General features: G+C 65.7%; 6 protein-coding genes across 7 annotated transcripts in view; 4 read left to right on the forward strand and 2 right to left on the reverse strand.

The window, feature by feature from the left end:
- Window positions 1–151: 151 nt before the first annotated feature.
- Window positions 152–3317, reverse strand: CHLRE_12g500700v5 (uncharacterized protein). The gene is made up of 5 exons (XM_043068081.1): window positions 3119–3317; window positions 2574–2913; window positions 1444–2270; window positions 1020–1125; window positions 152–585 (listed from the first exon to the last, which is right to left on the reverse strand). The coding sequence occupies exons 1-5, from the start codon at window positions 3154–3156 to the stop codon at window positions 508–510; spliced, it is 1389 nt and encodes a 462-aa protein (XP_042918285.1). The 5' UTR covers window positions 3157–3317; the 3' UTR covers window positions 152–507.
- A 120-nt stretch (window positions 3318–3437) lies between these two features.
- Window positions 3438–10569, forward strand: CHLRE_12g500650v5 (uncharacterized protein). The gene is made up of 14 exons (XM_043068080.1): window positions 3438–4600; window positions 4860–4920; window positions 5114–5209; window positions 5545–5698; window positions 5887–6008; window positions 6287–6499; window positions 6675–6932; window positions 7148–7456; window positions 7705–7973; window positions 8206–8396; window positions 8599–8794; window positions 9020–9192; window positions 9534–9640; window positions 10069–10569. Exons 1-14 carry the CDS (start codon window positions 3741–3743, stop codon window positions 10309–10311), a joined length of 3252 nt encoding a protein of 1083 aa, XP_042918286.1. The 5' UTR covers window positions 3438–3740; the 3' UTR covers window positions 10312–10569.
- Window positions 10570–10615: 46 nt separating this feature from the next.
- Window positions 10616–12168, forward strand: CHLRE_12g500600v5 (uncharacterized protein). Its single transcript, XM_043068079.1, has 4 exons — window positions 10616–10787; window positions 10855–10906; window positions 10991–11076; window positions 11192–12168. Exons 1-4 carry the CDS (start codon window positions 10746–10748, stop codon window positions 11273–11275), a joined length of 264 nt encoding a protein of 87 aa, XP_042918287.1. The 5' UTR covers window positions 10616–10745; the 3' UTR covers window positions 11276–12168.
- Window positions 12169–12237: 69 nt separating this feature from the next.
- Window positions 12238–17479, forward strand: CHLRE_12g500550v5 (uncharacterized protein). The gene is made up of 6 exons (XM_043068078.1): window positions 12238–12783; window positions 12994–13563; window positions 13752–14175; window positions 14357–14680; window positions 14818–15012; window positions 15245–17479. Exons 1-6 carry the CDS (start codon window positions 12715–12717, stop codon window positions 16177–16179), a joined length of 2517 nt encoding a protein of 838 aa, XP_042918288.1. The 5' UTR covers window positions 12238–12714; the 3' UTR covers window positions 16180–17479.
- Window positions 17480–17545: 66 nt separating this feature from the next.
- CHLRE_12g500500v5 (uncharacterized protein) lies at window positions 17546–21097 on the reverse strand. Of its 2 annotated transcripts, XM_043068077.1 has the most exons (7): window positions 20431–21097; window positions 20203–20316; window positions 19617–19766; window positions 19278–19381; window positions 18887–18940; window positions 18497–18584; window positions 17546–18227 (listed from the first exon to the last, which is right to left on the reverse strand). In XM_043068077.1, the coding sequence occupies exons 1-7, from the start codon at window positions 21007–21009 to the stop codon at window positions 18099–18101; spliced, it is 1218 nt and encodes a 405-aa protein (XP_042918289.1). In that variant the 5' UTR covers window positions 21010–21097; the 3' UTR covers window positions 17546–18098. The 2 variants fall into 2 exon arrangements, with proteins under 2 accessions (XP_042918289.1, XP_001690775.1); XM_001690723.2 differs by lacking the exon at window positions 18887–18940.
- Window positions 21098–21237: 140 nt separating this feature from the next.
- Window positions 21238–25646, forward strand: part of CHLRE_12g500450v5 (uncharacterized protein) — an 8902-nt gene continuing 4493 nt past the window's right edge. The window contains exons 1-9 of the mRNA XM_043068076.1: window positions 21238–21964; window positions 22340–22419; window positions 22775–22842; window positions 23137–23266; window positions 23565–23673; window positions 23980–24033; window positions 24230–24518; window positions 24886–25063; window positions 25374–25507. Of these exons, the coding sequence (XP_042918290.1) occupies window positions 21506–21964; window positions 22340–22419; window positions 22775–22842; window positions 23137–23266; window positions 23565–23673; window positions 23980–24033; window positions 24230–24518; window positions 24886–25063; window positions 25374–25507 (1501 nt within the window). The 5' untranslated portion in view covers window positions 21238–21505. The remainder of the gene's footprint in view (window positions 21965–22339; window positions 22420–22774; window positions 22843–23136; window positions 23267–23564; window positions 23674–23979; window positions 24034–24229; window positions 24519–24885; window positions 25064–25373; window positions 25508–25646) is intronic.

Consider the following 25646-nt stretch of genomic DNA (forward strand, 5'->3'; position numbering starts at 1 on the left):
AAGGCGCGCGATTTGTGTTTGGTTTTAGCCCGGGGTGTTCGGCCAAGGTTTTGGGCCGCCCGACCTGGCGCACAGGCCGACCTTGTCACTCGCCGCTGCCGCAGGCCCCCCTCTCGGCAAGCTCTCGGCAGCTGGGTCGAAGGTAGGTTGGATTCGAGATCGAAGCGAAGGAAGCCGCCAAGGAAACCAGGGCTCGTCGAACGGTTTCAGGCCGCTGACGTATTTAACTCCATCATGTTCCTTCCGTTGAAAGCGTTATGGCATTGTTCACCTGCCAAGCATTGCTCCCTCGCCTGCATGTTTTCATATTTAGAGGGACTGCTCCGCTATGCTCACTCCTGCGGTGCCTGACACGCTGCGCCACCCAAACGGCCCTGACACACACCAACAGGCACAACAAGTCTTGCGTGTTTCCTTCCCTCCCAAACATACCGGTATACAGACGCACAACTCCCACATGAAACATTCACACCACACACAAGGTCACGCCACACCTCACCACGACCCTCACAGCCCCAGTATGCTCGCCGCGTCCTCAATCTCTCGCCGCCGCGCCTGCCGGCCCGCCCACCGCGCCTCCAGCACCTGCAACCAAAACCCACACAGACAAACGCAGCAGCTGTAGCCACCAGCCACACCCACTCTCTCACCGGTCCCTCACCGGAAACTGCCCCTTCCTGTGATGCCGCGTTGTTGGCCGTTGCCGATGTCCGGATACGCCCACTGCCCCCCGCCTTTCCCCGGCCCTCCCAATGCTGAGCCGGTTGAGCCGGCAGGTAAGTCTCCTGCCCTCCCGCTGCCTGCTGCCCTGCAAACACCTCCTCCCTCCCCCTGCCTTTTCCAACCTCCAAGCCCCGGCCCCCCTGCTGGCGCAGCCACACTGAACCCCACTGGCTCACCCCCCCAGGCTTGCTGCGGGTTCTGGAATGGACTACTCCACTGCGCCCCCCCTGCCCCAGGTTCGGTTTAGTTTGGGCTCCCCCCACCCTCTGCTTCCCCCCTGCCCCCCCCTGCCCCACCTGCGGCTCCGTGACCAGGTGGTGGTGGCTGATGCGCTCGCCGCACCCCGGCACCGGACAGCCGTCGCGGCCGAACGGCGGCTCTGCCAGCAGGCCCTCTATGCACCTGCACCCAGGGACACACACAGGGTGTGGTATAGAAAGGTCACGAGACAACGGAGCCGCGTGTGTGGTCGCATCCGTGCCGAAGTGCAGAGGGCGGGGAGTAACGCCGCCGCCGCCGTGACACCGCAGACCACCGGGCCCACTCGCCAGTCTGCCACGCCCTGCACAGCACCCACGACATCGCACGCCGCCTTCCCCGCTGCCCGACACGTCGACCCCCCAGTCGCCTCCGCCACCACACCAACACACACACACACACACACACACACACACACACACACACACACACACACACACGCCCATGCTGTCCCGCACCCACTTGTGGTGGAAGAAGTGCCCGCACGTGACCAGCCGCAGTAGGTGCATCCCGGGCGGCACCTGGTCCTGCTTGGCGGGGTCGGTCGGCAGCAGCCGCTTGCCGCACGCCACACAGCGCCCCTCGCACAGCAGCCCCACACAGCGGCTACCCAGGTAAGACACCGCGGCCCACAGACTGGGCCGCGGCTCGTGCGCCGCCGCCGCCGCCGCGCGCGCCGCCTCCCGCGCCGCCGCGCCCTCCTGCGCCGCCGCCGCCAGCGCCGCCGCCTTGGCTTGGCTGTGCGCCGTCTGCTGCGCGGCGGCGCCGCGCCGCCGCTGCGGCGTGGCCGACGCCGACGACGCTGCACTGCTACTGCCGCTGCCGGGGTTGCTACAACCCGTGCCCGCGCCCGCGCGCGCCACGTCCACTCGCACTACAGCCGGCGGCGGCTCCGCCAGCCGCCGGACGAGGTCGGCGGCGCCCGCCAGTGATGACGTCAGCAAGTCAGCTGGCAGGTTGGATCCGGCGGCGTGCAGCTCCACGCCAGCGTCTGGGTATGCCTCCGGCACCACACAGCGCAGGTCCAGGAAGTAACCGCCGCCGGTGCCGGTGCCGCCGCCGCCGCCGCCGGCCCGCAGGACCACCTCGACCAGACCAGACTTCTCCTTGACGGTCTTGAGCTCCAGGCTACAGCCCAGACCGCTGCTGCTACTGCTACTGCCGCCACTGCTGCCGGGTGGCGGCGCCGCCAGGGCCTCCAGCTCCAGTGCCAGGGGGGTTGCTGGGTAGCCGGTGGGGAAGAAGGCTTTGAGCAGCACGCTGCGCACCCGGCTGGCGCTGATCACCACCTGCACACCAGCACGCATGCCGCCGTACATGCACACATACAAACACACATGCATCACGTGGTGCCGTACACGACCATATCATGCTTGCGCACACGCCGCACACCCCCGACGCCCACGCCCACGCTCACACCCACACCCACACCCAAGCACCACGGCAATCGGCACGCGCCCCTTGTCTTAGCGTCTTAGCGCCTCATTCTTCCTGCGAATGGTGGCCACGTCGACCCACACCCACACACCAACACATCCGCACGCACACACACGCATCCCCCCCCACACCCTGGAGCCCGAACGCACACCCACCTGCACGCAGTCCTCCGTGGCGCTCCGCAGCCGTTCTCGCTGGCCCTCCCGCGGCAACTTGGCCCGTACCTCCGCCACCTCGCTAGAGATGAACTGCGCCTCGAGCTCATCACGCTCCCGCTCCGGCGCAACACCGCCGCCGCCACCTGGCGCTGCTGCTGTTTTTCCGCTGCTTGTGCCGTTGCCGGTGCTGGTGCTGGCTAAAGCAGCTCCTGATGTGTGAGCGCGGCCGGCGGCGGCTGCCGCCGCTGCCGCGGCCTCCCCCTCAAGTCGTAGTGCGGCCAGGCGCGCCCTCTCACGGACCTGAGCCGCCTCCACGTCCTCCTGGTGCTTGGCAGCTCTGCATGTGTGATTGAAGAAGAAAGAGAGAGCGCCGACTATGTTGTGCGGTCGCTTTGGTGTACGATTTTGGGGCGTGCGCCTGGGCTTGCGCGCCAGGCGTGCGGTGCAGCAACACCAAGCTCGGTGCCTTGTGCTGGGAAGTCCTCGAAAACCTATCTCCAGAGCTTTTATCCATTTGCATAATTCGACGCTAAAATACATACCTTGCCACCGCCTTCGCGTCCCGCGTGCTTTCGTCCATGCCAGCTTCCGGCTACTTGGTCTTTGTCTCGGAAGGGACAACTCAAGGCTTATATCATACAGGAGAATAGAAGGATCATCAAATAGTTTCTAATGGTGCCAAATGCAGGGAACCCAGGTCGCAACACAGTGGCGCTCGAGCAGTTGCTGATGGATTTTATCGGAAATATGTCATCGGCACGAATGTAATGTACCTTTTATTGTAGAATTGATAATGGCGAGCTTGCCGCATTGGCTGAATGCAAGTGTGTGCATCGGGGCCCGACAATGTCGCAGTTGCGAATGGATACACATAAGTTACGTGCGCGGGCATTAGCTATAGTGCTCCAGCGGCGCCGTTGCGCCCGCTTAAGCAAGACTTGAAGCTCGGCGGGGCCCGCCAGAACTCGTTTCAAGCCATAGGGCTCAAGAATGGTTCTAGAGGCACCCAAATTTACCTAGAAGATAATCTAGGTCCGAGCGTGCAAGTAAAGCAACGTCGGGGTTGCATCTGAAGTCCCTGCGCAAACTGCAAACTCGTGAGCAGCCTCCCATCTACTCAGTGGACACCAGAGCGTGTAACGGGATCAGCATCAAGTGCGCGGCATGTCACGCGCGGCGACCGCAGGCCCCGCCTCAGCGGCGGTGAGCTTCCCGGACTCGGCCCCCACGCTAGTGCGCGCCCCAAGTGCCAGTCGCCCTTCTGCTGGCGGCCGGCACGCGGCGCAGCGCCCCCCGGCGCCCTTCCGCTCATACGGCCCTGGCCGCGGCTTCAATGCCCCCTACCAGCAGCACCCGCAGCACCAGCAGCACCGCAGCGCGGCGCGCGGCGCGGCTCTGACCGCGGCCGCGGCGACGGCCGCAACTTCCGCCACCGCCCGTCAGGCCCTGGCGCCCGCCAGCCACCGCCTCCAGCCCCAGCGCCACGCCCTTGCAACCGGCATCTACCCGCGGCCCTCACCGAACCGCAGCGCTGCCACAGCCGCCGCGGGCTCGAGCCTGGGGGCCTCTGTGGGGGCCGGCGCTGGCATCACAGCCTCATCTGCCCCGGTGCCGGTCCCGGTGGCAGCCCGCAGCGTTGCCATTGCTGCCGCCGCCGCAGGCTCTTCACCGGGACCCGTGCTTGGCTCCTCCCCCTCCAGCTACACCCAGCACGGCTTCCACAGCTACAGCCAGCACCAGCACCGCCGCACGCCGCCGCACGCCGGCCGCTGCTACAGCCACGGCCACGGCGGCTACAGCCAGGGGCACCACGGCTACGGCAGCAGCAGCTACGGCAGTGGTTACGGCAGCAGCTACGGCACCCACCAGTACGGCAATCAGCACAGTCATCAGTCGCACCAGGCGTACACGCTGGTGGGCTCTCCGGGCGCGACGGCGGCGGCGTCGGTGGCGGGTGGTGGCGTGGGGCCGCGCTCGTGGCTGCACGCGGCACGGGCGCAGTGGTCTGCTGCGGCCCGGCTCAGGTGGGCTGTGCGCCTTGCGTAGCTGGAGAGCAGGTGGTTTGAGGGGCAGAGGATAGGAGAAGAAGGGGAGGTGCGTTGTTAGGAAAGGGAGGAGGTGAACTGTTGGCGGCAGTTGGGGCAGGCCGCGTGGCAGGGCGGGTCAGGCCGGAGTCTCGCTGGGGCGCGTCCGGGCAATGGGCGCTTGATGCAGAACATGGCGTTCACTGCGCGGGTTAATTTGAGGGTCCACACCCCCACGTGCCGTACGTGTGGCGCGCAGGCTGCACGCCGTCAAGTCCTCGGGCGGCGCCGCCAGCAGCGCGGCGACTGGCACACTGCAGGTGGGTGCGGGCGGGAGCTGCTGGAGCGGCGGCGTTGCGGCAGATGCGGCATGCGCGCAGCGCGGAGCCAAACGGGGGCGAAGCATATGTAGCAGTCACACATGCACACGCCTATGTCCCGCACGCCGTGCCTTACTGGCACCTTACGTAGAAGACATACGCTCCGCCACCGCCCCCTCCCACTCCCGCTCAGGCCGGCTGCCTGGTGGAGTTTGAGAAGAACGACCGCGGCGTGCTGGGGCTGGTGACGGGGCCGGACGGCAAGAAGAACTGGTTCGTGGTGGACCAGGTGCGCGCGCGTGTGTGTTTGAGGTGTGTGTGTGCGTATGTGCGTGTGTGTATGTGCGTGTGCGTGTTTGTAGTGTGTGTGTGTTTTGTGCGGCAGTGGTAGTGGTGGTGGGGCAAGGTGGCAGCATTTTTATCTACCGTACCTCGCATTCCTGTTTACCTCTAGCCCTTGTGCAACCCTGGCTTGGCGGGCTGTGTGCTCATGACGATGGGGCCCATTCGTTGGGTTCGGGTATAACTTCCCTCCCCCTGCCCTCCACTCCCCACCTGGACTCTCTCCCACCCCTCCCTGCCCCACCCCGCCCCTGCGCTCCCCTCTCTTGGGGCCGCCCGCAGTCCGGCCGCCGCTCCTCCATCCAGCCCAAGCAGGTGTCGCTGCTGCTGCCACCCGAGTCCGGCCGCGCCTGGGCCGAGGCCGACCTGGCGGCGTTTGCGGCGGCGGCGGAGGGCGCTGACCACAGCCTGCTGGAGATCGCGTGGGAGATTGCACGTGAGTGTGAGGCCGCGCCACCGTACGGGGCGGACGTGGCCTGTGTTGGGTGCTTGGGATGGGCGCTTGGGATGGGTGTTGTGGCCCGGGGCTGGTGGGATGTCCATCCCTTCTGTCCTTACGCTTTGCTCAGTCTTGCCCGCCTGAGCTCCTGTATCCCATGCGACCCCGCCTGCGCCTGCCTGCAGTGGACGGCGGCTCGGCTCTGGACCTGTCCGACCTGTCCTCGCTGCTGTTCGACGACACCTCGCCGCGCTGCCGCTACGTCACACACCGCATGCTGGCAGCAGACACACTGTTCTTCAAGCAGGTGCGTGTGTGTGGGTGTGAATGTATGTGTATGTATGTGTGTGTGCACGCACAGGCGCACACACACACATGCGTGGTGCGGGACCTCCTTGGCTCCTTCCCTTGTGATCTCGAAGACACACACATGCACACACGCATGAGGGGTGCAGCGTATGATACTATGTATTGCGACTTGATTCCCTGGTTTTTGTCATTCCGCCGCTCCACACCTCGACGCACGGCTAACCTCCTGCCCCTGCTCCCTCCCGTCACCTCGCGGCCACCCGCCACCGCCTGCAGGCTTCCAAGTCGCCCGCCAGCTACCTGGCACGCAAGGCCGAAGACGTGGCTGCCCTGCGCAAGCAGCAGGAGGAGGCGGAGGCGGCGCGGCGGGAGGCGGAGGGCTGGAAGGGCGCGGTGGCGTCCGCCAAGGCGGCAAAGACGCGCGCAGGCCAGCCCAGCGCTGAGGAGTGGCTGACCGGGCCCTACGCCGCCCGTGTCGCGGCAATCAAGGTGCGCCGTGACACGCTTAACATCCCTTCAACACCAGCTTGTATCTGGGGCAACACCCCTTCAACACCAGCTTGTATCTGTACAACCCCGCTGCTCCTGCTTGGCCGGAGTCTCCGTCCACTGACGTATAGGGCGCGGGGCTGCTCTGCCGCGGCACAACCTCTCCCGCACACAGGCTGTGGCACTCAGCGGCGGCAACAGCAACAGCAACAGCACCACCAGCAGCGGCGGCGGCTCGGGCGCCGGTGAGGCGTCCTCCATGGCTCTGGCGCTGTCGTCCATGCAGCTGGCGGGCGCCGGCAGCCGCGCCGAGCCCGAGGCGGCGGCGGCGCTGCTGACCGACATCGGCGTGTGGCGCCGGCACGAGCCGCTGCCGCTGCTGCGCAGAGGCATCACGCCCGACTTCCCAGCAGACGTGGAGCGCGCGGCGCAGGTGGGCGCCGCCTCGTGTGTCGTAGCTGTATATTTTGCGGCGTACCCTGTTCCTGCCGCCAACCGCCTACCACATCCCCTGCCCTCCACACCCTCCCCCACCCCTGCTGCCTTCCCTCGCTCTCCCGCACCCCCACCCCTCCCATCATTTCGTCTTAGTACATCATGTATGGAACCCTCCTCACACACTCCATTACTCGCCGCATACGCCCGCAGGCGCTGCTTGACTCGCCGCCGCCCGACCCCGACGCCGGCAACCGCGAGGACCTCACGCACCTGCGCTGCTTCACCATCGACGACGCCGCCACCACAGAGGTGGACGACGGGCTGTCGTTGGAGCGGCTGGCGGGCGGCGGGACCCGGATCTGGATCCACGTGGCAGATCCGACGCGCTGGATCTCGCCTGACACGCAGCTGGATCTTGCGGGCCGGCAGCGCGGCCGCACGCTGTACCTGCCCTGGGGCAGTGTTCCCATGTTCCCGCGGGCGCTGGCGGAGGGGCCGTTCAGCCTGCGGGCCGGGCAGGTGCGTGCGGGGTTGCGGGTTCGCGGGTTCGCGGGGGTCACGGGGGTCGCGGAGGTGTGGAGGTGCGGGGGTGCGGGTGCGTTTGCGGAAGTGCGGATTGCTGCCCAAACGATCCGCGGGCATCGATTGTGTTGACACGTTGGCAGCTGCCGCCCACCATGGGCAGAGCCCCAAGCCCCGTTCCCATTTCCCGTGCCTCACCCCCCCGTGTCCCGTATCCCTTGTCCCGCCCACGTGGCCCCACACAGGTGTGTGACGCCCTGAGTGTGGGTGTGGAGCTGCGGCCCGACGGCTCCGTGGCATCGGCGCGTGTGGCGCCCAGCCGTGTGTTGGTCAGCCACAAGCTCACCTACGACGGCGCGGATGCGGCGCTCGGCGGGGCGGAGGCCGCAGGGGGTGCAGCGGCTGCTGGGGGCGCAGCGGCTGCTGGGGGTGCTGGGGGTGCTGGGGTTGCTGGCGGCCTGGACGGTGAGGCGCTGGCGGACCTGCAGGAGCTGAGGCGGGCGGCGACGCTGCGGTGAGGAGGGAGGGCTTGGGGGGAGGCGGCGCGTCGTGGCAGCCGCTGTACTCAGGCGCCCGAGGAGACGGCGGAGACATGCGGGCTGGTGCGAGCTGCTCAGGGCCGGCCCCTGCACCCGCACCACACTGCACCATACGGAGAACGCCACACCCTTTGACATCACATACCGTAAACACACACCAACTTGACCCCACCCCACCCCACCACAACACCACACCCACCGCCACAGGCGCCAGTACCGGGAGGGCCGCGGCTGCATCGAGATCCCGCTGCCCGAGGCCAAGATCCACGTGCCGCCCGAGCAGCTGGACCGCGCCCGCCCCGCCGTGACCGTTACGCGTATCAGCCAGTGGGAGAGCGCCAGTCGCTCGCTGGTGGCCGAGATGATGATCCTCACCGGAGAGGCCGTGGGCACCGTGGGTGAGCGCGGGTTTTTTGCGGTGTTTGGCAGCAGCTGTCCTGTGTTCGGGCCAGAGTAAGCAAGTGCCTGTGCTCTACCTGTTGCGTGTTCCGTTGCCGTGCTGGAATTGCTCCGCCCCCGCTTATGTACCGTACACATCCCGCCATCCTTGTTCCCGGCCCGCCCGCCTTGCCCGCCCTCGTCCGCCCTGGTGCGGCCTAGGTGCGGAGGCGGAGCTGCCGCTGCCGTACCGCGCGCAGGACGAGCCGGAGCTGCCGCCCGCCGCCCGCCTGGCCGCGCTGCCGGAGGGCCCCTGCCGCGGCTTTGCGCTCAAGCGGTGCATGACGCGGAGCACCGTGGCGGCGGCGCCGCAGCGGCACGCGGCCCTGGCGCTAGATGCATACGTGCAGTTCACCAGGTGCGTGCGGAGAGAGCCGTTCGGCGACCCACACCGCTGCATGGGGGCTTCGGAATCGGAGTCAGGCGCATCCCTTTGCGACTGCTCAAGCACATCGGAGAGCCGCAACCGCTCCAAAGACTGCTCCACCGCGCGCTCTTCGGAGCGTACGTGCCCCGTAGCATACATCCTCAAATCCAATGCTGCTGCCCCTTGCCCCCTGCTACTGCCCCCTGCCTGCTACAGCCCCATCCGGCGCTACAGCGACATGCTGGCGCACTACAACCTCAAGGCCTGGCTGCGCGGCGAGCCGCTGCCATTCAGCGGCCGCCAGATCGAGGCGGTCATGGAGGCGGCGGCGGAGGCGGGCCGCGAGCTGGGCGGCGCCGAGCGCGAGGCGGAGAGCTACTGGGTGGCAGGTGAGGGGCCCGGAGCGTGTGCGTGCGTGCGTGTGTGTGCGTGTGTTTACGTGTGTGTGTGTGTGTGTGTGTGTGTGTGTGTGTGTGTGTGTGCGTGCGTGTGCGTGCGTGTGCGTGCGTGTGCGTGCGTGTGCGTGTTTGGGATGGGGTGGATGGGTTGGGGGCGTCATCGAGGGGCGTCACGCAGCCCGCTCGGCCATTGTTCCTGACACGCACCGCTGTTTGTAAGGACTGCGCCTGCATCCCCCATGCTCCGCACCCGCGTGCTCCGCATCCACCGCCATCTACGCCCCATCCTCCGCAACCTCTATCTTCCCCCCCCCGCCGCCGCCCCCCTCCAGAGTACCTGCGCCTGCGCTGGGGCTCCGACTACCCGGCCATGGCTCTGGGCTGGCAGCGCGAGGAGATGGGGCTGGTGTCGTTCCTGCTTGAGGACCAGGGGCTGGAGGTGGGGCTGGGGCGGAGGGGGGAGCGGAGGGGCTGGAGGTGAGGGCGGGGCGGAGGGGGGAGGGAGGGGCCTGGAGCTGAGGGGGGGGGCGGGGCGGAGGCGGGAGCGGAGGGGAGGAGCGGAGGGGAGGAGCGGAGGGGGCTGGAGGTGAGGGCTGGCGTGGAAGTGGGGAGCGGAGGGGGCTGGAGATGAGGGACAAGAGGTGGGGCTGGAGGTGGGGCTGGGGCGGGAAGCGGAAAGTGGGGCGGGTTGGGGGCTGAAGGTGGGCAGGGCGAGGCGCGGTGCAGGTGGGATCATGGAGGGAGCTTGCCGGAGTGAAGTTGTCCAGCGCCGTGGAGGCAGACGTGCTGCAATGGGCCATGTTTAAGCACGCTCCAAATGCGGAAGGAAATCTAACACCCTTGTGGCTATCTTTTTGTCATTCGCAGGTTGTGGTCAAAGTGCCTTCTACTATGGCCTGGGCCCCCGGCGACAAAGCCGTGTTGGCACCAAGTGAGGCCAACCCCGCCACCGGCTACTATCGCTTCTATGTGGTGGGCTGGACGTCGGGGCACTCGGCGGGCGGCGATGAGGACGAGGAGGACGACGAGGAGGGCGTGGTGGTGGAGGTGCTGGGCGAGGGCGGGGAGGAGGCTGCGGCGGAGGTGGTGGGCGCGGAGGGCACGGCGTAGGCGGTGGGTCCTGGGGGTGTGGGAGGTGCAGGATGAGACGCGGCGGTGCAGGGTTTTCGGAAGTGTGTGCTTTGAGCGTGGTTCGAAGGTCGCGGGCGTGCGCCGTGCAGGCAATTTTGTTGGCGGTGAGGCCTGCTGCGCTTGGATGTGCTGTGTACGCGCACGGCTAGTTTGCAGGATGGAAGGGCTGAAGGTCGGAGACTCGGAGCAGGGGCCAGACGTCGGAGGGGGCCAGGGGCCAAGGTGGCGGAGTGATGGTCCGCGCTGACGTGATGGACTTCAGCCCAAATTTTTTAAGAAACTGCTTATGCTCGCTCATTATCATCTCGTGTCTATCACGTTCTTTTGCTAGTAACAACTCCCGCACGATGGCTCCCAAAGTGGTCAGCAAGAAGGCTAAGGACCAAGGAAGCTTGCTGAGCACGCCTGGAGCGATGAAGGCGCTCTTGACAGTAGGGGTGTTTTCCATTCTGATGGTAAGGGCGAAAACGACGCATTTCCAGAAGCACCTCTTGCGAGCTGGCCCCCTTTCGCGCCGAGCAGGTCACGACGCCGTTCATTCTCTACTTCGCATCCTACGAAGGATACCTAGACAGTGAGTATTCAGTGGTTTCGCTGGTGGCGCGATCGGGCTTGACTGCCTGTAAGTGTAAGTCAACATCTCCTCCAACCTTTGCAGAGCTTTACGCGCTCACCGTCGGCATTCCGGGACCGGAGAACCGCGCTGTGGCCAGCGCCATCCTAGCGGTCCTCGGAGTGAACCTCGTGAGTGCAGGGGAATTGGAGGGGTGTCTGGGTTCCGCTAACGCCCTGCCTGCACACGAACCCCGTGTCGCAAGCGAGAGCCGAACCTCCTCCGCTCGGCGCCCCCTGCTTTCAGGTCGTGGGGGGCTTCCTTTACGTGGCATTCCAGGAGGTGACCACGGACGATACGGCAAAGGTGGAGGCAAAGAAGAACGATTAAAACAGCATGCCACCTTCCGCGACGGCCGGAGGCAGCCTGCAGAGACCGCACGCCCACGGTGCAGCCCTTGGAGGAGAGGTGCCTCAGCAAGCCCTGCAGCAAGCCGGGGCTCTCGCAGCGCAAGCGTGCATGGCAAGGGTTGTGTCCTGCTGCCTGAGGCACTGTGTCTGGGCGGCCTCTGCGACGCCAGCAGCTGGCAGGGCCACCCGGCCGATGGATGCCTGGCGGGGGCGGCGTTGCGCCTCGGTTCGTTGCAAAGAGCGGTTGAAGATGTGCGATGGGAGGTCACACGTAGTTTGATTCAGGGGCTTAGGGTGAGGATTGCAGTCCAGAGAGTATCATCATACGTTTGGGCCTAACCAATAAACCGATGAGTTGGTTGGTTACGGGTTGCATCGTGCGGTTGCATTCACAAAAAGGACTTTCTATACTCGAGTATGCATTCACAGTGCATGCGGCGGGCAGATTGCTCAACGTATTTTGCGGCGCTGTACGGCAGTGGGCGCTCACGGAGGTAGCGCATGCCCGGAGGGTATGGTGCTGTGCACCTGCTTGCTGCCCCCTTGCTACGTTTGTTGTCAGGCTGCGCAGACGGGGTGGGGGGCTTGCGAGCAAGGCGGGACGCACGCCACCGTATGCTGTATGCTGAAAGCGCTGTTCGGTGCTGGGGAGTGCGGGCGTAGCTGGAGCGGTGTTGGGCACGCCAACTTTGGGTGGCCACATTTTGGTGTTGTAAGGGTTACGTACCGCGAGTGTGCGCGCAGTAAAGCGCTGGAGTGATGTATTAGGGCAGTGCACAGCGGGTTGACAGATGCAGGAGGGCGACGTCGTGGGCCGCGAAGCGCGGGTCACGATCTGACCCAGATGGATGTCTTTGCAAGCCACCGCCCCATCCGTAGACGCTGGGACGTAGGAAGGGACATTGGGTGCACAAGAGGCCAAAGACGACAAAGGGAGTTCCGGTTGGCGTCGGCCCTTGGCACGCCAGACCAAGGGACTTGGCACGCCAGACCAGGGTAGGAGGGCACCAGACCGTGACTGGGCCCTGGGCCTCCGCGCCCCATCTACCCGGATCCGGGCCCTGGATCCTGGGCCCGAGCCTCGTCCAGTCGTCCTCCTGAGGCGCTACATAAAGCATGGCCCAATATGAGTTTCTGCAACATAATTATACCTACCTGCCAACACGCCACTTACACGCCAATTCTTTGCGCGATTGCAGTGACCCAGCATTGAAACAAGCCTTAGTGCAGTCCACTGGACTCTGCTAGCCAGCGGTTTCTGGTATATTGCTCAGTGCACAATATTACATCCATTCAGGACACGAAAGGCCAAGAAGGGCACTTCCGGAAGTCGGTGGCACAGAGCTCGCTCTGGTCTTCACTTTAAAAGGCCAGGCGACAACCGATACGCCTGCAGACGTCGCTCATCGGTCGCTACCAATGTCGACGACACAGTCTCAGAACACAGCGGTTGGGCAACTTGGCGCGTCGGGCGCGCCAGACCAGAACGTGAGTTGCGCAGTGACGCCGGTACATAGGGTCGAGATGACTCCTAGGCTATGGATATGTGCAAATGCGAGTGAGGCTGAAGATCGTGGCGTTCGCCGTGAAGGCGTCGGCAGCTGAGGTTAGCTCGGCCGTTGCCAGGAGCCGCGCCCTCACCCACCTCTACCTCGCTGAATTCACCCCCTGCGTCAACCCCTGCCTGCTCCCACACAGGATACCACCAACAACTACGACACCCGCATCATCGCCGCGGCTGAGGCGGGCGACACCCTCACGCAGCTCCCCGCCCGCATCATCGCCGCCGCGGCCGCAAACGGCAACAACATTGGTGGTCGTCTGCAGCCCTACGGCGCCGCACCGAACGACACCAACGGCCCGCTGCTGCCGCCACCGGCGCCCCTGCGATTCCATTACCAGCAGCAGCAGGTGCCGCAGACCGCTCAAGCCCCACAGGTTCTGGCCCACACCCCTGCCGCCGGCGGTCGCGTGGACGGCGGTGGCGGCGGCGTAGGCGGCTTTGTGCGGCGCATGATCGGCTCTCTGCGCCGCACCGGCAGTGGCAGCCACGACCCGCCCCAGCAACAGCAGCAGCAGCAGCAGGCGCCCACGCCGCTGCCGCAGTTCCAGCTGGGCCCCGGGGGCCCCGCGCTCCACATGCTGCAGGCGCGGACCCGGCACGCCAGCCACCGCGCCGGCGGCAGCAGCGGCGGTGGCGGCGACGACCAATCGGGTCTGGGACGCCAGACCTCGCAACAGGCCATTGCGCGCGCCATCCTTGCCAAGGTGTGTGTGCTTGTGACGCATGTGTGCTCCTGTGATGACCCGCTCTGCCTGGCAAGCGCCGCGAGTGCAGTGCTTGGCTCCCCATTCATGCGAGCCCCCGTGCGACCGCCCGCCTCTTGCCCCGCCCCTGCCATTAACCCAGCATCGCACCCCCACCCCAAATCTCCATTTTGCCAACTTACTTCCAGGCGTCCGAGCTGCCTCTAACTCGGCGCCACGAGCTGCTGGCTGCGGCCGCCGCCGACCCCGCCCTGGCGCTGGTGTTCTCCGCCAACACCGAGCAGCCGGTGCCACCCGTGTCCGACCTGGACGGCAGGCTGGACAAACTGCTCAAGCAGGTCAAGAGCCAGTCGCCGCCTTCCACCGACGCGCCCAAGCAGTCGCAGCAGTCGGAGCAGCAGCCGGAGCAGCAGCAGCAGCAGCAGCCGGAGGAGGATGAGGCGCTCACGCTGCGGGTGGTGCCGGAGTATGTGCAGTACGGGCTGGGTGAGGAGGCGGTGCGGGCGGTGGTGAGCCTGAAGGCGGTGGCGGACGTGAAGCAGCGCGCGCACGTGGCGCTCACGTGCGTGCTGGACCGCTCCGGGTCCATGAGCGGCGAGCGCATCGCGCTGGGTGAGTAGGGGCGCGGGTGGTGCTGGTGCGTGTGTGCGTATGTAATGGTAGCGGGGTTCATGGCCTGGGGGGCCGCGCTGACGTCTTGGTATGGGTAGGATTGGCGACCTGAAAAGCTGTGCCCCGCTAAGCTCGCTCCCTCCCGCTTGTACCCTCTTCACACCCGCCCTCACCACACCAGTGCGCGAGACGTGCCACTTCCTGATCGACCAGCTCACACCCGACGACTACCTGGGCATCGTGTCGTACTCGGGCGGCGTGCGTGCCGATGTGCCGCTCCTGCGCATGACCCCCGCGGCCCGAGGCCTGGCGCACGCCATGGTGGATGCGCTGGAGGCCGACGGCAGTACGGCACTGTACGACGGTCTCGTGGCGGGCGTACGGCAGCAGATGGAGGCGGAGGTGGAGATGAAGAAGCTGCTGGGGGCGGCGGCGGCGGGCGGCGGCGGCGCGTCGCGGCTGGTGCACAGCTGCTTCCTGTTCACGGACGGCGAGGCCACCGATGGTGAGTTTCCTCTTGCACACATGAAGCACGAGGCGCTTTGGTTTCCTGCCTTGCTTGTTCGCGTGTGTCTCATACTCCTAAAGCTGGGGAAACAAACCTCCAAACTCACTTGCAACCCCGTTCCCTCGCCCCCACAGGCCCTCGCGACCCCACCTCCATCCTAGCTGGCCTGGCGGCCCTGCAGGCGCCCACGGACCAGCACGTGACGGTGCACACGTTCGGCTTCGGCGCGGGCCACAGCGTGGAGCTGCTGCAGGCGGTGGCGGACGCCCAGTCGGGCGTGTACTACTACATCTCCTGCGTGGACGACATCCCCAGCGGCTTTGGAGACGGTGAGTGCCTGAGCGGACGGCGCAGTGGCGCAGTGGCGCGGTGGCGTGGTGGCATAGCTTGTACAGCGAGGGGGGATGCAGGTGGTGTGATGCAGCGGTGGATGAGGGCTTGGGCCGTTCAGCAATGCGAATGCAGCAGAAAGGACAGGAACTCTGTCAGGCTAGAAATCTCTTTGCACATATCCGTGCACTTTCTCACCAGGCACAATATCCTTTTCCCACCTGTTCGCAGCTCTGGGAGGTCTGCTGGCTGTGGTGGCCAAGGACGTGCGCGTGGGCGTTCGCGCCGCGCCCGGCATCAACCTCACCGCCTTCCGCTCCGGCGGCCGCGTGGTAGGCGGCGCCGGCGGCGCCCTGGCCTCCGCCGCCGCCAGCGCGCAGGCCCGCGCGCGGAGTGCCGCGCCGCACCGCCAGCAGCGCCCTGGCAGCGCCGCCAACGGCGCCGGCGCCGCTGCCGCCGCGACGCCGACCCCGGCGGTGCCCACCGCGACGGCCTTCAACGACATGTTTGCGGAGGAGTCACGCGAGTGCCTGCTGGCGCTGGCGCTGCCGGCTTCCGCGGCTTCCGCCGCTGCTGCTACAGCCGCCGCCGGCGGTGCTACAGCCGCTGGTGGTGATGATGTAGTGGTGCTGTGCCACGTGGACCTGGAGTATACGGACGTGGCCACGGGCCGCCGCCGCCAGGCCACCGCCGCGCTCACCGTGGCGCGCAGCGCCGCCCCGCGCCCAGACGACGTGCTCCCTGCCGAGCTGGTGTTCGTCACGGCCGCGCGCTTCGACACCCTCGACGCCATCGAGGCCGCGGAGGCCGCCGCCGCCGCCGCCACCGGCTCGGACGTGAGCGCCGCGCACGGGCTGCTGGACGCGCACGCCGCCAGGCTGCTGGCGGCGCCGATCAAGGGCAACGCCACGCTCAGCGCCCTAGCGACCCAGACGCACTCGGCGCGCGCGTCCATCCGGCCGCGGTACGAGTTCAACCAGGAAGGCGTGGCGACGGTGGCGGGGACCAAGCAGGCTCTGAAGCAGCAGCGTATTGGCACCAGCACCATGGCCTCGCCCGCCATGTTCGCCGAGTACGACCACCGGGCCAAGGCAAACTTCCGCTGCACGACCAGCACCAGCGTGCAGGCCAAGTACAGCAGCCGCAACGCACCATCGCACCCGTAATGTTGCGGCGCGCGGCGCGGCGTGGTGGGGCTTGGTGTGGCGTGGTGGGATAGGATGTGGGGTAGGGGCGTGGGTATGGAGTTGCTGGGGTGTTGAAAAGCCGGGGATGCCGGCCGTAAGTTGTCCTGTGGGGCTGGAACTTGCGGGAGTCTCGGAACGAACTGGGCGTCGACGTTACGGAACAGCTGAGATGCAGTCCAGTAGAGAGCAATGCAGTACGGAGGTGGTTGCTTTGAGGCCGGGATTGGCCAGTGGTTGTTTGACACGCAGGATGCAAAGTAAAGCCGTTCATGATTTATTGGGACCGCCCAGGCCGGATGTTGGAGGTGCAGGTTGCAGTCATGACTTTATTAATAGCTTCGGTACTGACCTCAGTAGCTGATTGAGTTCTGCAACGGAGGAGAGCACGTTGCTGTACGTGTGAGCGCCTGTGAGGAAGGCTGCAGGTCTCGCCTCTGACACGGTACCGTATATTGTTGCCGCGCCGCGTTGCGCCGTTGCAAACACTTTGTGTAGGTTCATAACCTTGGAAGATTGGTCCTTAAGCAGAAACAGGGGGCTGGACATGATATGTCGACATGACCTGTAACGTGCCCCCTGTTTGCTTCGCCCACCTCTCGTAAGACATGCCACGTCTCCCGTCTAAGACCGCCAGTGTCCACCGCATCTCGCAAACATAGCCAGTGTAGCAAGAGTGGTACTCAAGCCCCGAAGGAGCTCGCCTGCTGTGCGGAAGCGGCGCTGGGGCTGGAGGCGCCGGCGATGGACGTGAAAGCGGCTAAAGAGGAACGAGAGTAGTCCTGGCATAGGCGCCGGACGCTAACTAGGAGTCAACACAGGCTCTGCCCCATCTCGAATCCGCTAGCCTAACCTATACAGACTGGCCGGAACACAGAGCGCCAAGCGTCCTCAGTCGTTGTAAAATACGGTACAATCAGGTCAAGGATCAGGTCCCATTCCGAGGACACGCGACACGAACCGTGTGTTTTACCCGGTGGGCTCCGCCCACATTCAGGGTCAGTAGCACATGCAGGGTTTGTACAGGCACGGCCCGCCATGTGTCCAACCGCGTCCCGCTGTCAAGCACAAGCACAACAGGCAACAAACCAAACAGCCGTACATCCGACCACTGCCATGCTATGCTCGGTAGCCCTATGCGTGTGCGCCCTGCGCGTTTGCGTTTCACAGGGCAAGCAGGCCAAGGTTGGGTGGCGCTGCTATGGGGTGATGCCTCGTGCCTTTGGGTGGGCCTATGGCAGCTCAAGGGAGAGATCAACACCAGAAACAGACACACGGAAACGCACACCCTCGAGTCAGGGAGCGATTGGACAGGCAGCGATGAGGGAGCTGAGGAAGCAAGGTATCATCGAGGGAGTCGTTACACTCCAGAAGGCCCCCATGAGCGCGCACGTGTCCTGTGGGGCACTTGATCCGACTTCATCGGTCCGTCAAAACTCGCGCCACATCATATGGCTGTATGCCTCTCCACGTTATATGCTTCACCCGTTGCCCGGCTGCCATTGGCAGCTGGTGGGGCGTCTTCAAGCTCACTTGCGTCATTCGGGTTAAGCACCGCAGTCAAGTCTGTATATGTGACATCACACGTCAAAACACGTCAGTCCGGGGGGCCGTGCCCGTACCCGGAAACCAGCACACTCCATAAATAGACAACCACCGCAACAACCGACATGAACACCCGCTCTGGACTGACTCCCTATCTACATTGGGCAACCTGCAACGTGACATCTACGTATCTGGTATTCGCCACAGCTACGCAGCGAGGACCACCGGCATTGCAGCCGCCCTCCTCTGGAGCTCTCCGCGCTCTCCGGCACAAACAACCCTCCTCCTACGCAGCTCTCCGCGCACAACTCCGCTGCCGCTCATTGCTGTAACTGCTGCCGCATGGCGCAGCGCATTTACTTCTTCTTGTCGGCACCGGGCTTGCGGAACAGCAGCAGGTGCATGGGGGTGAAGATGCCGGACTCGCCGCCCTGGATGAGCGACTTGGCAACCTCCACGAGCATGTGGTGAACCTCCTTGAGGCCCTGTGGGGCCAAGCAAGCGAGGAGGCGTGAGTATGATGTGACGACAGGGAAGCACTCAGTCAGGCAGGTCGAAACCCCTCAGTCTTGTTGCGCTGCCCTTACAAAGCCCCGCGCCAGGAGGCCATGACGCGCACTGTTCCAGGAAACCTTAGCCAAGGCCCAAGACCCGCCCAGCACCATACACATGCCCATTGCGCGGTAACCCTGCTCCCTTCCCTTCGATTTTTAGTCCCAAGTCCCGCCCCACTGCATCAGTGTCCGACGCGTACCTTGGGAGCCAGGCCCAGGGCGTCGACGGTGGACACAATGCCGTGGTTGATGGCGTGCGTGTACTTGCCCATACGCAGGCGCTCGTACCTACCAGCAATAAAGGGAAACACCACACGGCAGGCAAGAGGTAGGGGTACCGGTTAGCCATCTGGTAAGGAAGCAGCCGCTGGGGCGGCAAACGCACGCACGCCGCTAACAACGAACACAACACGCGCAACCCAAACCAAACGACCACCACAACACAACAGAACGACAGCCGCACACGGTGCATCGAGCCAGCGTGCATGCCTCCCGCATTGCAGCATGCCGATGTGCCATCATGCGATATGCACGTGCAGTGTTGCAACAGGCTGATACGCGCACGGGGCTGCGGGAGGCGCGCTGCGCACCAGGCTGTCGAGGGGCTCAGTCCAGCACCAGAGCCGGTCGAGCTCGCGCCCTCCCTACGACATACACGCAATGCAGGGACGGAATGCCCGGCGCGCTCGAGTGATGCCATCGCCCCGACCACAATGGGAACGACTCATGCGGAAGGTGGAGTGCAATGCAGGCGGGCATGCAAACCGTGCTCTAAGGCTCAGGTCTGCCCGCGCCGACCTTCCTTGCCTGACCATAGGCGCGGGCCAGCATACCACCACCCTCCTGCACCTGCCCGAAGACCCTCTGCTAAGACCCTCTGCCTCGTCTCTACGCGCCATGCACCCGTGCGCTATGCTATGCAGTTCGGATGCCCCCAGACCCCACGACAGGCTGCAACAGCATCACTGCAATGCCACGCACCAGGGGCCGGCGACGACGGAGGCGGTGGCCAGGTCCAGCGACATGACCAGCTCGAAGCCCACGTTCTTGCCGGCGTCCTCAGCCTCCTTCCAGGTGCGCATCTCCTGCGGCCAGCGACACAACAGACACACTTTCAGAGACCTGTTTGACAACACCTCAACCACAAATACTAACAGCACACGAATTCATCAGTGACCACGGTTGCTGTTGCTGTCAGCAGCCTCCCCCTTGCGCACTAGGCCACCTCCAGCGTTGCTGCACCCCTGCGTCACTTCCCTCTTACATTGCTTTCTTCCCCATCCACCCCAGGCCTATGCGCCTGTCCAGTGTCAACCTCACCGGCAGGCCGTTGCCGAAGTTAATCTCGTCCATAATCTTGACGTGCTCGGCGTTGTTGACGTCAAACTTCTGGGTCGACACCCACTCGTACGACACGAAGTAGCTGCCGGGCTTGAGCACGCGGTAGATCTCGCCGTACACCTGCTCCAGCTGTGGGTGGGGAGGGAGGGAATGGGAGCGGGCAACAGGGGGCGCACGGAGGCCGAGGGTCAGGAACGTGTGAGACACGGTCAAGGTGCTTTGCGGTGCTGAGGAGCTGTCAGGGTATGCTGGCAGCTGCGGTGCGAATGAACACGCGAGTTCTACATCATGTGCTTTCAAGTGCGCGCCGGGACAAGCACAAGAGGGGGCAAGGCGCGCTGGAGGTACAAGGCATACCCGCAGCTGCCCCCGCCTCCCCCCTCCTCTGCACAGCCAACGCAGCAAGCCGCTCCCAACGGTAATGTTGGTCGTGACATGAGACGACCGCTTGTGCACGACCAAGCGAGCGACCGAAGAGCTTCTGCTGATTTGGCGCGCACCCAACCCAGATCGAAGGCCGCGGACCCAGCGCCATGCTTGACCCTTGCGTGACCACTTCAATTACCTTGGGGGCGTGGCAGGTCGCCTCAATAGCGTAGGCGCCGTCGAAGGTGTTCTCCTTGAACGGCATGTTAGTGAAGTCGCCGCGGACAACGTCCGTCAGCGGAGCCAGACCTTGCTGCAGGTGCACAAAGTAAAGGGGTTGTCAGAATATATTGAAAAGATTCATAAGCGAGCAAGTCAAACCCCGACTGGGCTGCGCGAGCGTTAGAGCGCGCAATTCCTCACTCACCCGTGCGTTGTGCGTCTTGGCGCGGTCCACCTGGTACTGGTTGATGGTGATGCCGGTGATGTGCGCGCCGCTGACAGCAGCGACGGTACGCATCGGGCCACCCACACCGCAGCCGCAGTCCAGCGCCTTCTGGCCGGGCTGCAGGCGCAGCAGGGCAGCGATGCGCGCCTCGTGCGCGGCCTCGGAGGCCTTCAGGTCCTTGTTGGGCAGCTTGGGAGAGAAGTGGAACGACTGGCCCCAGCCCCACTCGTAAATGTCAGTGACTAGGCTGTAGAACACGTCCACCAGGTGAACGGTCTTCGAGCGGTCAGTGATGCCCTCGCCCGCGTTCTTGCCATAGCTGTCCGCGTAAGCGGTGAACTCATCCTTGACCTTGGAAGAGTCAATAGAACCGCCGCTGAGCTGCAGGGTGGTCGGCTTGTCGCGATCGCTGCCCTTCAGCACCTTGGCGAGCAGGTATAGAGAGGTGACACCACCCGCGATGCCGACGGCATACTTCTGGGTGGTGCTGAGCTTGTCAAACTCGCCAGCCAGGCGCTCGTAGGCGCTGGTGACGGCCGCAGGAAGCGCGACGGCCATGATTGTAATTTGGCGCGAGTTGGCCACACGGGTTGTGTCCGTGGGCTTTGTAAGGTCAAGTGAGGCTCCCTACTAATCACAGGCAACTATGCGAACTTGAGTGAAAGTGCGGAGCTAATATGCAAGAGCGCGCCACGACGCGGCTGTACAACAAAATACGACCCGGCGCCCATGCAGATTATGTGTCAATTCAGGGAGCTGTCTTTGCTCTCAACTCTAGGGTTTTCGGGTTCAGGAGATTAGCTGCTTCATCAGCAGAAAACTGGGGCTGCACGAGCAGCTCACAAGTCGTCACCACTGAACGGCAATTACCCTCAGCTCCGTGTCAGTAACTGTTCAAATCAATATACAATTCGTGATCGCTTAGGGACAATCCGACGGGCAGGGCGTGCCCTCACCTTAGGTCGGGCGCCCCGAAGTTGTGGCACACCTCGCTGGCCACCCTCAGCCGACTCCTGCCGCACGCCTGACATCGCAAGCCATCGCCGCCCGCTGGATGCTAGCAGCCCTGCGGGAGGCCAGGGCTCTAGGAGTCAGCCGCGGCCTACTGGCTACGGGTCGCGCCAGCGTGTCACCGGCCGTGGCCTATCCTGCTCTGCATTTCCTGAGCCCAGCATCCGCCGCAACCCACACCGGCCGCCACAGCGCCGCCTGCAGCCGCACCCGCACCTACGCCCGCTCCTGCATCCGCGCCCTCAGCTCGCCAGCTGTTGGCTGGCCGCAGCTCACACAGGCGCCTCTTGCTCGGCAGCGCCTGCCTGCCTGCGGCTGTGGCAGTAGCAGCAGTGCACTAGCTGGCGGTGGTGCACGCAACAGCAGTAGCAGCAGTAGCAGCGGCAGGGCTGCAAACGTGACGGCCGGTGCTGTCGGGAAGGCGGGCGCCATGCAGCACGGGGCGGCTGTTGCTCAAGACGCAGGGGCCGCGGCAGCGGCGCCAGCAGCGGGCCTAGCCAGGGTGAGAGGGGAGGGCTTGTGTCGCTGTGTGTCGCCATTCCCATGAGGGGAGGGGGAGGCCTACAGGGTGCTAGTCCAGCTGCTGGGCCGCACCTGGCGTCGTTGGTGCTGCAGTCATGTGTACTGGTAGCTGCTGCACGGCGGGGTGGGGGCGGCGAAGGGAGCCACCAGCTGGGCAGCGGCGTCGGGCAGCGGCCGTGCGGCGTCACCCGTGCAGGCTGTACCCGAGTGCCCGGAACTTGGGGACCGCACGTGCAGCCGTACGCAAGGGCAGTCCTCTTGCTCGGGGGGGCGCGCGTGCGTGCGACACAGCTCACGTGTGTGTGCGTGTGTGTTTGTGCCGGGTGGCGCCCCGGTGCCGGTGGTGCCTCCACAGGCGGTGGTGCGTGCGCCCGCGGGTGCTGACGCGCTGGTGGTGACTGTGAGCCTGGGCGCCAAGACCTGCAATCTCAACAGGTGCGGGCATATGTGGAGGCGGAGGTAATGGTGGAGGTGGGGGTGGGGCGAGGCCTGGGGCTGGGCCTGGGGCTGGGAGGCTTCGGCGCCGGTCGCGCTACCACTGCGCGGGGGCATCGGTGCCGACGGGCTGGCAAGCGGGGCCGCCACCGGTCGCGGATCGCTGAAGCCCTTGCTGCCCTTCGTGTGGTGCTGAAGAGCACAAGGGAAGGAACGATTGCACGACTGTGTTGAAAACCAACAGAACGAAGCACGAGTGTGTGTATGTGGCGTGGAGTGCGATGCCCTCGCTGCCCTCCTCCTCACGTGTGTGTGTGTGTCGGCTGCCCGGCTGCCCGCCTCCTCACCCTGCCAGGCCCTGTGACGAGCTGCTGGAGAAGGCGCTCACGCGCCTGGCCAAGAACCTTGTCAGCAAGCCCTCCAGTGAGTGAGGCGAGAGGGGTGGAGTCGGGGGGGGGGGCGGGGACGGGGGACGGGTGATGGGGGACGGGGAAGGGGAGGGGCCGTTGCCATCATCGCCAGTGGAAACAAGAGACGGCGACGTTACCCGCTAGGCTACCAGCATGCGTGCGTGTGCGTGTGTTGGGGAACGTATATATACCCGCCCAAACTGTACCAAACCAAGCGGGGGAGGGGCAGCAGACTCCACCCACCTCCGTGTCCCCGGTTCGGTCGTCCAACCGCCCGCATGCTGCCTCTCCGGCCGGCTGCGTGCAGAGAAGGAGAAGCGCAAGAAGCCTGCCGGCGCGGGTGCGGGTCCCTCCGCGGGGGCCAGCAGCGCGGAGGCCTCGCAGGACGACGGCGGCGGGGTGGCGGCGGTGCTGTACGAAGACGCGGAGGGCAGGAGGTGGGGAGAGGCTGGGCGTGGCGGTAGCGGGTGGCAGGGGCTGTAGCGGGTGGCAGGGGCACTGTGGCAGTGGCCGTAGCGGGGCATGGGGGAGGAGGGCTCAGTTGGAGGGGCCCGCGTCTGACGCCTTGGGGCGCAGGCAGGTCGGGGTTCAGGGGGGGGGGTCTAAAGCTGCGGACGGTAGGCTGGCGCGTTGGTGCGTTGGGCCCCTGCCCTGATGAGTACTGCCGCTACTGCTACTGCTACTACCACTGCTACTGCTGCTACTGCTGCTACTGCTGCTGCCACTGCACCTCAGGCCGCTGCCGCTGTCCCTGACCAACGGCGAGGCGTGGCGGCGGGGAGTGCTGCTGGAGGTGGCGGGGGAGCGGTTCGCGGTGGAGCTCAACCCGCCCACCGTGGACAAGGTGTGTGTGCGGGAGGGGGGCAGCAGGGGGCGGGCGGCGGCAGGAGGGCAGGAGGAGACGGGGGGCGGGGGCAGGAGGAGGCGGGCGGAGGCGGGCGGAGGCGGGGGGACACAGCGCGGGGGCAGGAGGGGGCTCACTGACGGCCGGGGCGTGTGTCCGGGGATGGGGATTGTTATCACAATGCTCATATGCCGGGGCATGCTGCGGCCTTGCGAGAGTTCTGCCGGGCGCGGTTCGTGCCGTTGCAGATGCACTGCGTGGCGTGTGACCATACTCGGCACTGCGCCCCCCGCCCCCCCCTTGCAGATCTCCATCGACCGGCTGGCCATGGTGGGCTACCCCACGGCCGCCGCAGTCACGGTGAGGACCCGGTGGGGGGGGCTGTGCGGGGCAGGGGGTGGGGCTGTGTGTGGGCAGGGTGGGGGTTGTGTAGGGTTGCAGGCGCATCCCGCGCCTTGTCCCGTCCCCCCCGCACCTTCGCCCAGCTCACCCTCACGCGCACCCACCAACCCGCCCTCCTGGCGCCCTTCCATCTACCCGGACCTGGGTGCCGCAGCTGTCGTTTGCCGAGGTGGGCGCCTGCCGCTGGCGCTGGTGGGCGCAGCGGCCGGGCGAGGCGGCGGCGGCGGCGGCGGGTGACGGGTGGCGCGACCTGGGTTGCGACACGCAACACTACACGCCGCAGCCCGAGGACGAGGGCTGCGTGCTGCGTGTGGAGTGCACGCCCACGGCGCCGCGGCGGGGGCCGGCAGCGGGCGAGGCAGGGGCAGCGGCAGCGGCAGGGGCGAAGGGCGAGGGCGAGGAGGAGGAGGCGTGGCCGGGCGAGACGGTGGCGGCTGTGACAGGTAGGTGCGGCAGGGTGGGAATGGAGGCAGGGAGGAGGGTTGGTGCTGATGTTGATGTGGGTTGCCGGTTTGGGCTGGCGGTGCCTCGTGGGGCCCAGGCCACCCTGAGTGCGTGCCGCTCCTCCCGCCTCGCCCCATTCCCCCGTACGCCGCCTCCACCACAGCTACTACTCACTCAGTCACTGGGCACCGCGAACGCATCCCTCCGCCCTTGCGAACGTGCCTGCCTTCCATGGGTAGCTAACCTGCCCATCCCCCTCTCCCCCTCACCAATCCGTTGGTAACGACTTCAGTGCATCCTGTACCGCTTTTCCAACCATCTTTGCAACCACACACACACCACACACACACACACACCACCCCCCAGGCCCGGTGGGTCGCGGCCCCGAGCGCTGCTCCGCCTCCGTGCGCTGCGGCTGCACGCCCACCCCCGGAGCCCACGTGGCGGCGCCCGCCTTCCGCCTGCTGTCGTACAACATCCTGGCAGACCAGTACGCCGGCTCCGAGTACGCACAAAACGTGCTGTTCAAGTACTGCCCCAAGGAGTGAGTGATGTGTATGCGTATGTGTGTTAGAAAAGCATAGGGGGAATGTGTGTGTGGGGGGGGGGGGTTTGCAGAGCACGAGGGAAGAACGCGTTTGTGGGTTTTGGGTGCGGGGTGTAGGGGTGTGTCTGTGTGTTTCTGAGGGACAACGCTAATCCTGACCTCGGCATCTCGACAGCGGCCTGTCTTGGGCTTCTTTACAACCGCGCCAGCACCAGCTCAGCCGCGCAGGCGTGTTGCCTTGTCCCTCCTCACCCCCACACCCACACCAGTTCCTTAGCCAACCACGAGTGTAACCCCCCACGCATAGGAACCTGGACCCCGCCTACCGTCGCGCGCTGGTGCTTCGTGAGTTGCTGGGCTACCGCGCCGACGTCATCTGCCTGCAGGAGGTGGACGAGCGCGCCTTCACAGACTTCCTCAGCCTGCACCTGCGGCTGCACGGTGAGGAGGGGGGGGGGCGGGAGGGGAGGGGAGGGGAGGGGAGGGAGGCGCGGAGGAGGGGGGCGGGCGGGAGGGGAGGGGAAAGGAGGCGGGGAGGCGGGGGAAGGAAGGGGGGAAGGGGCGCGGCGGGCGTAGGTAC

This window comes from Chlamydomonas reinhardtii, chromosome 12, assembly GCF_000002595.2.
Source record: "Chlamydomonas reinhardtii strain CC-503 cw92 mt+ chromosome 12, whole genome shotgun sequence".
Lineage (NCBI taxonomy): Eukaryota > Viridiplantae > Chlorophyta > Chlorophyceae > Chlamydomonadales > Chlamydomonadaceae > Chlamydomonas > Chlamydomonas reinhardtii.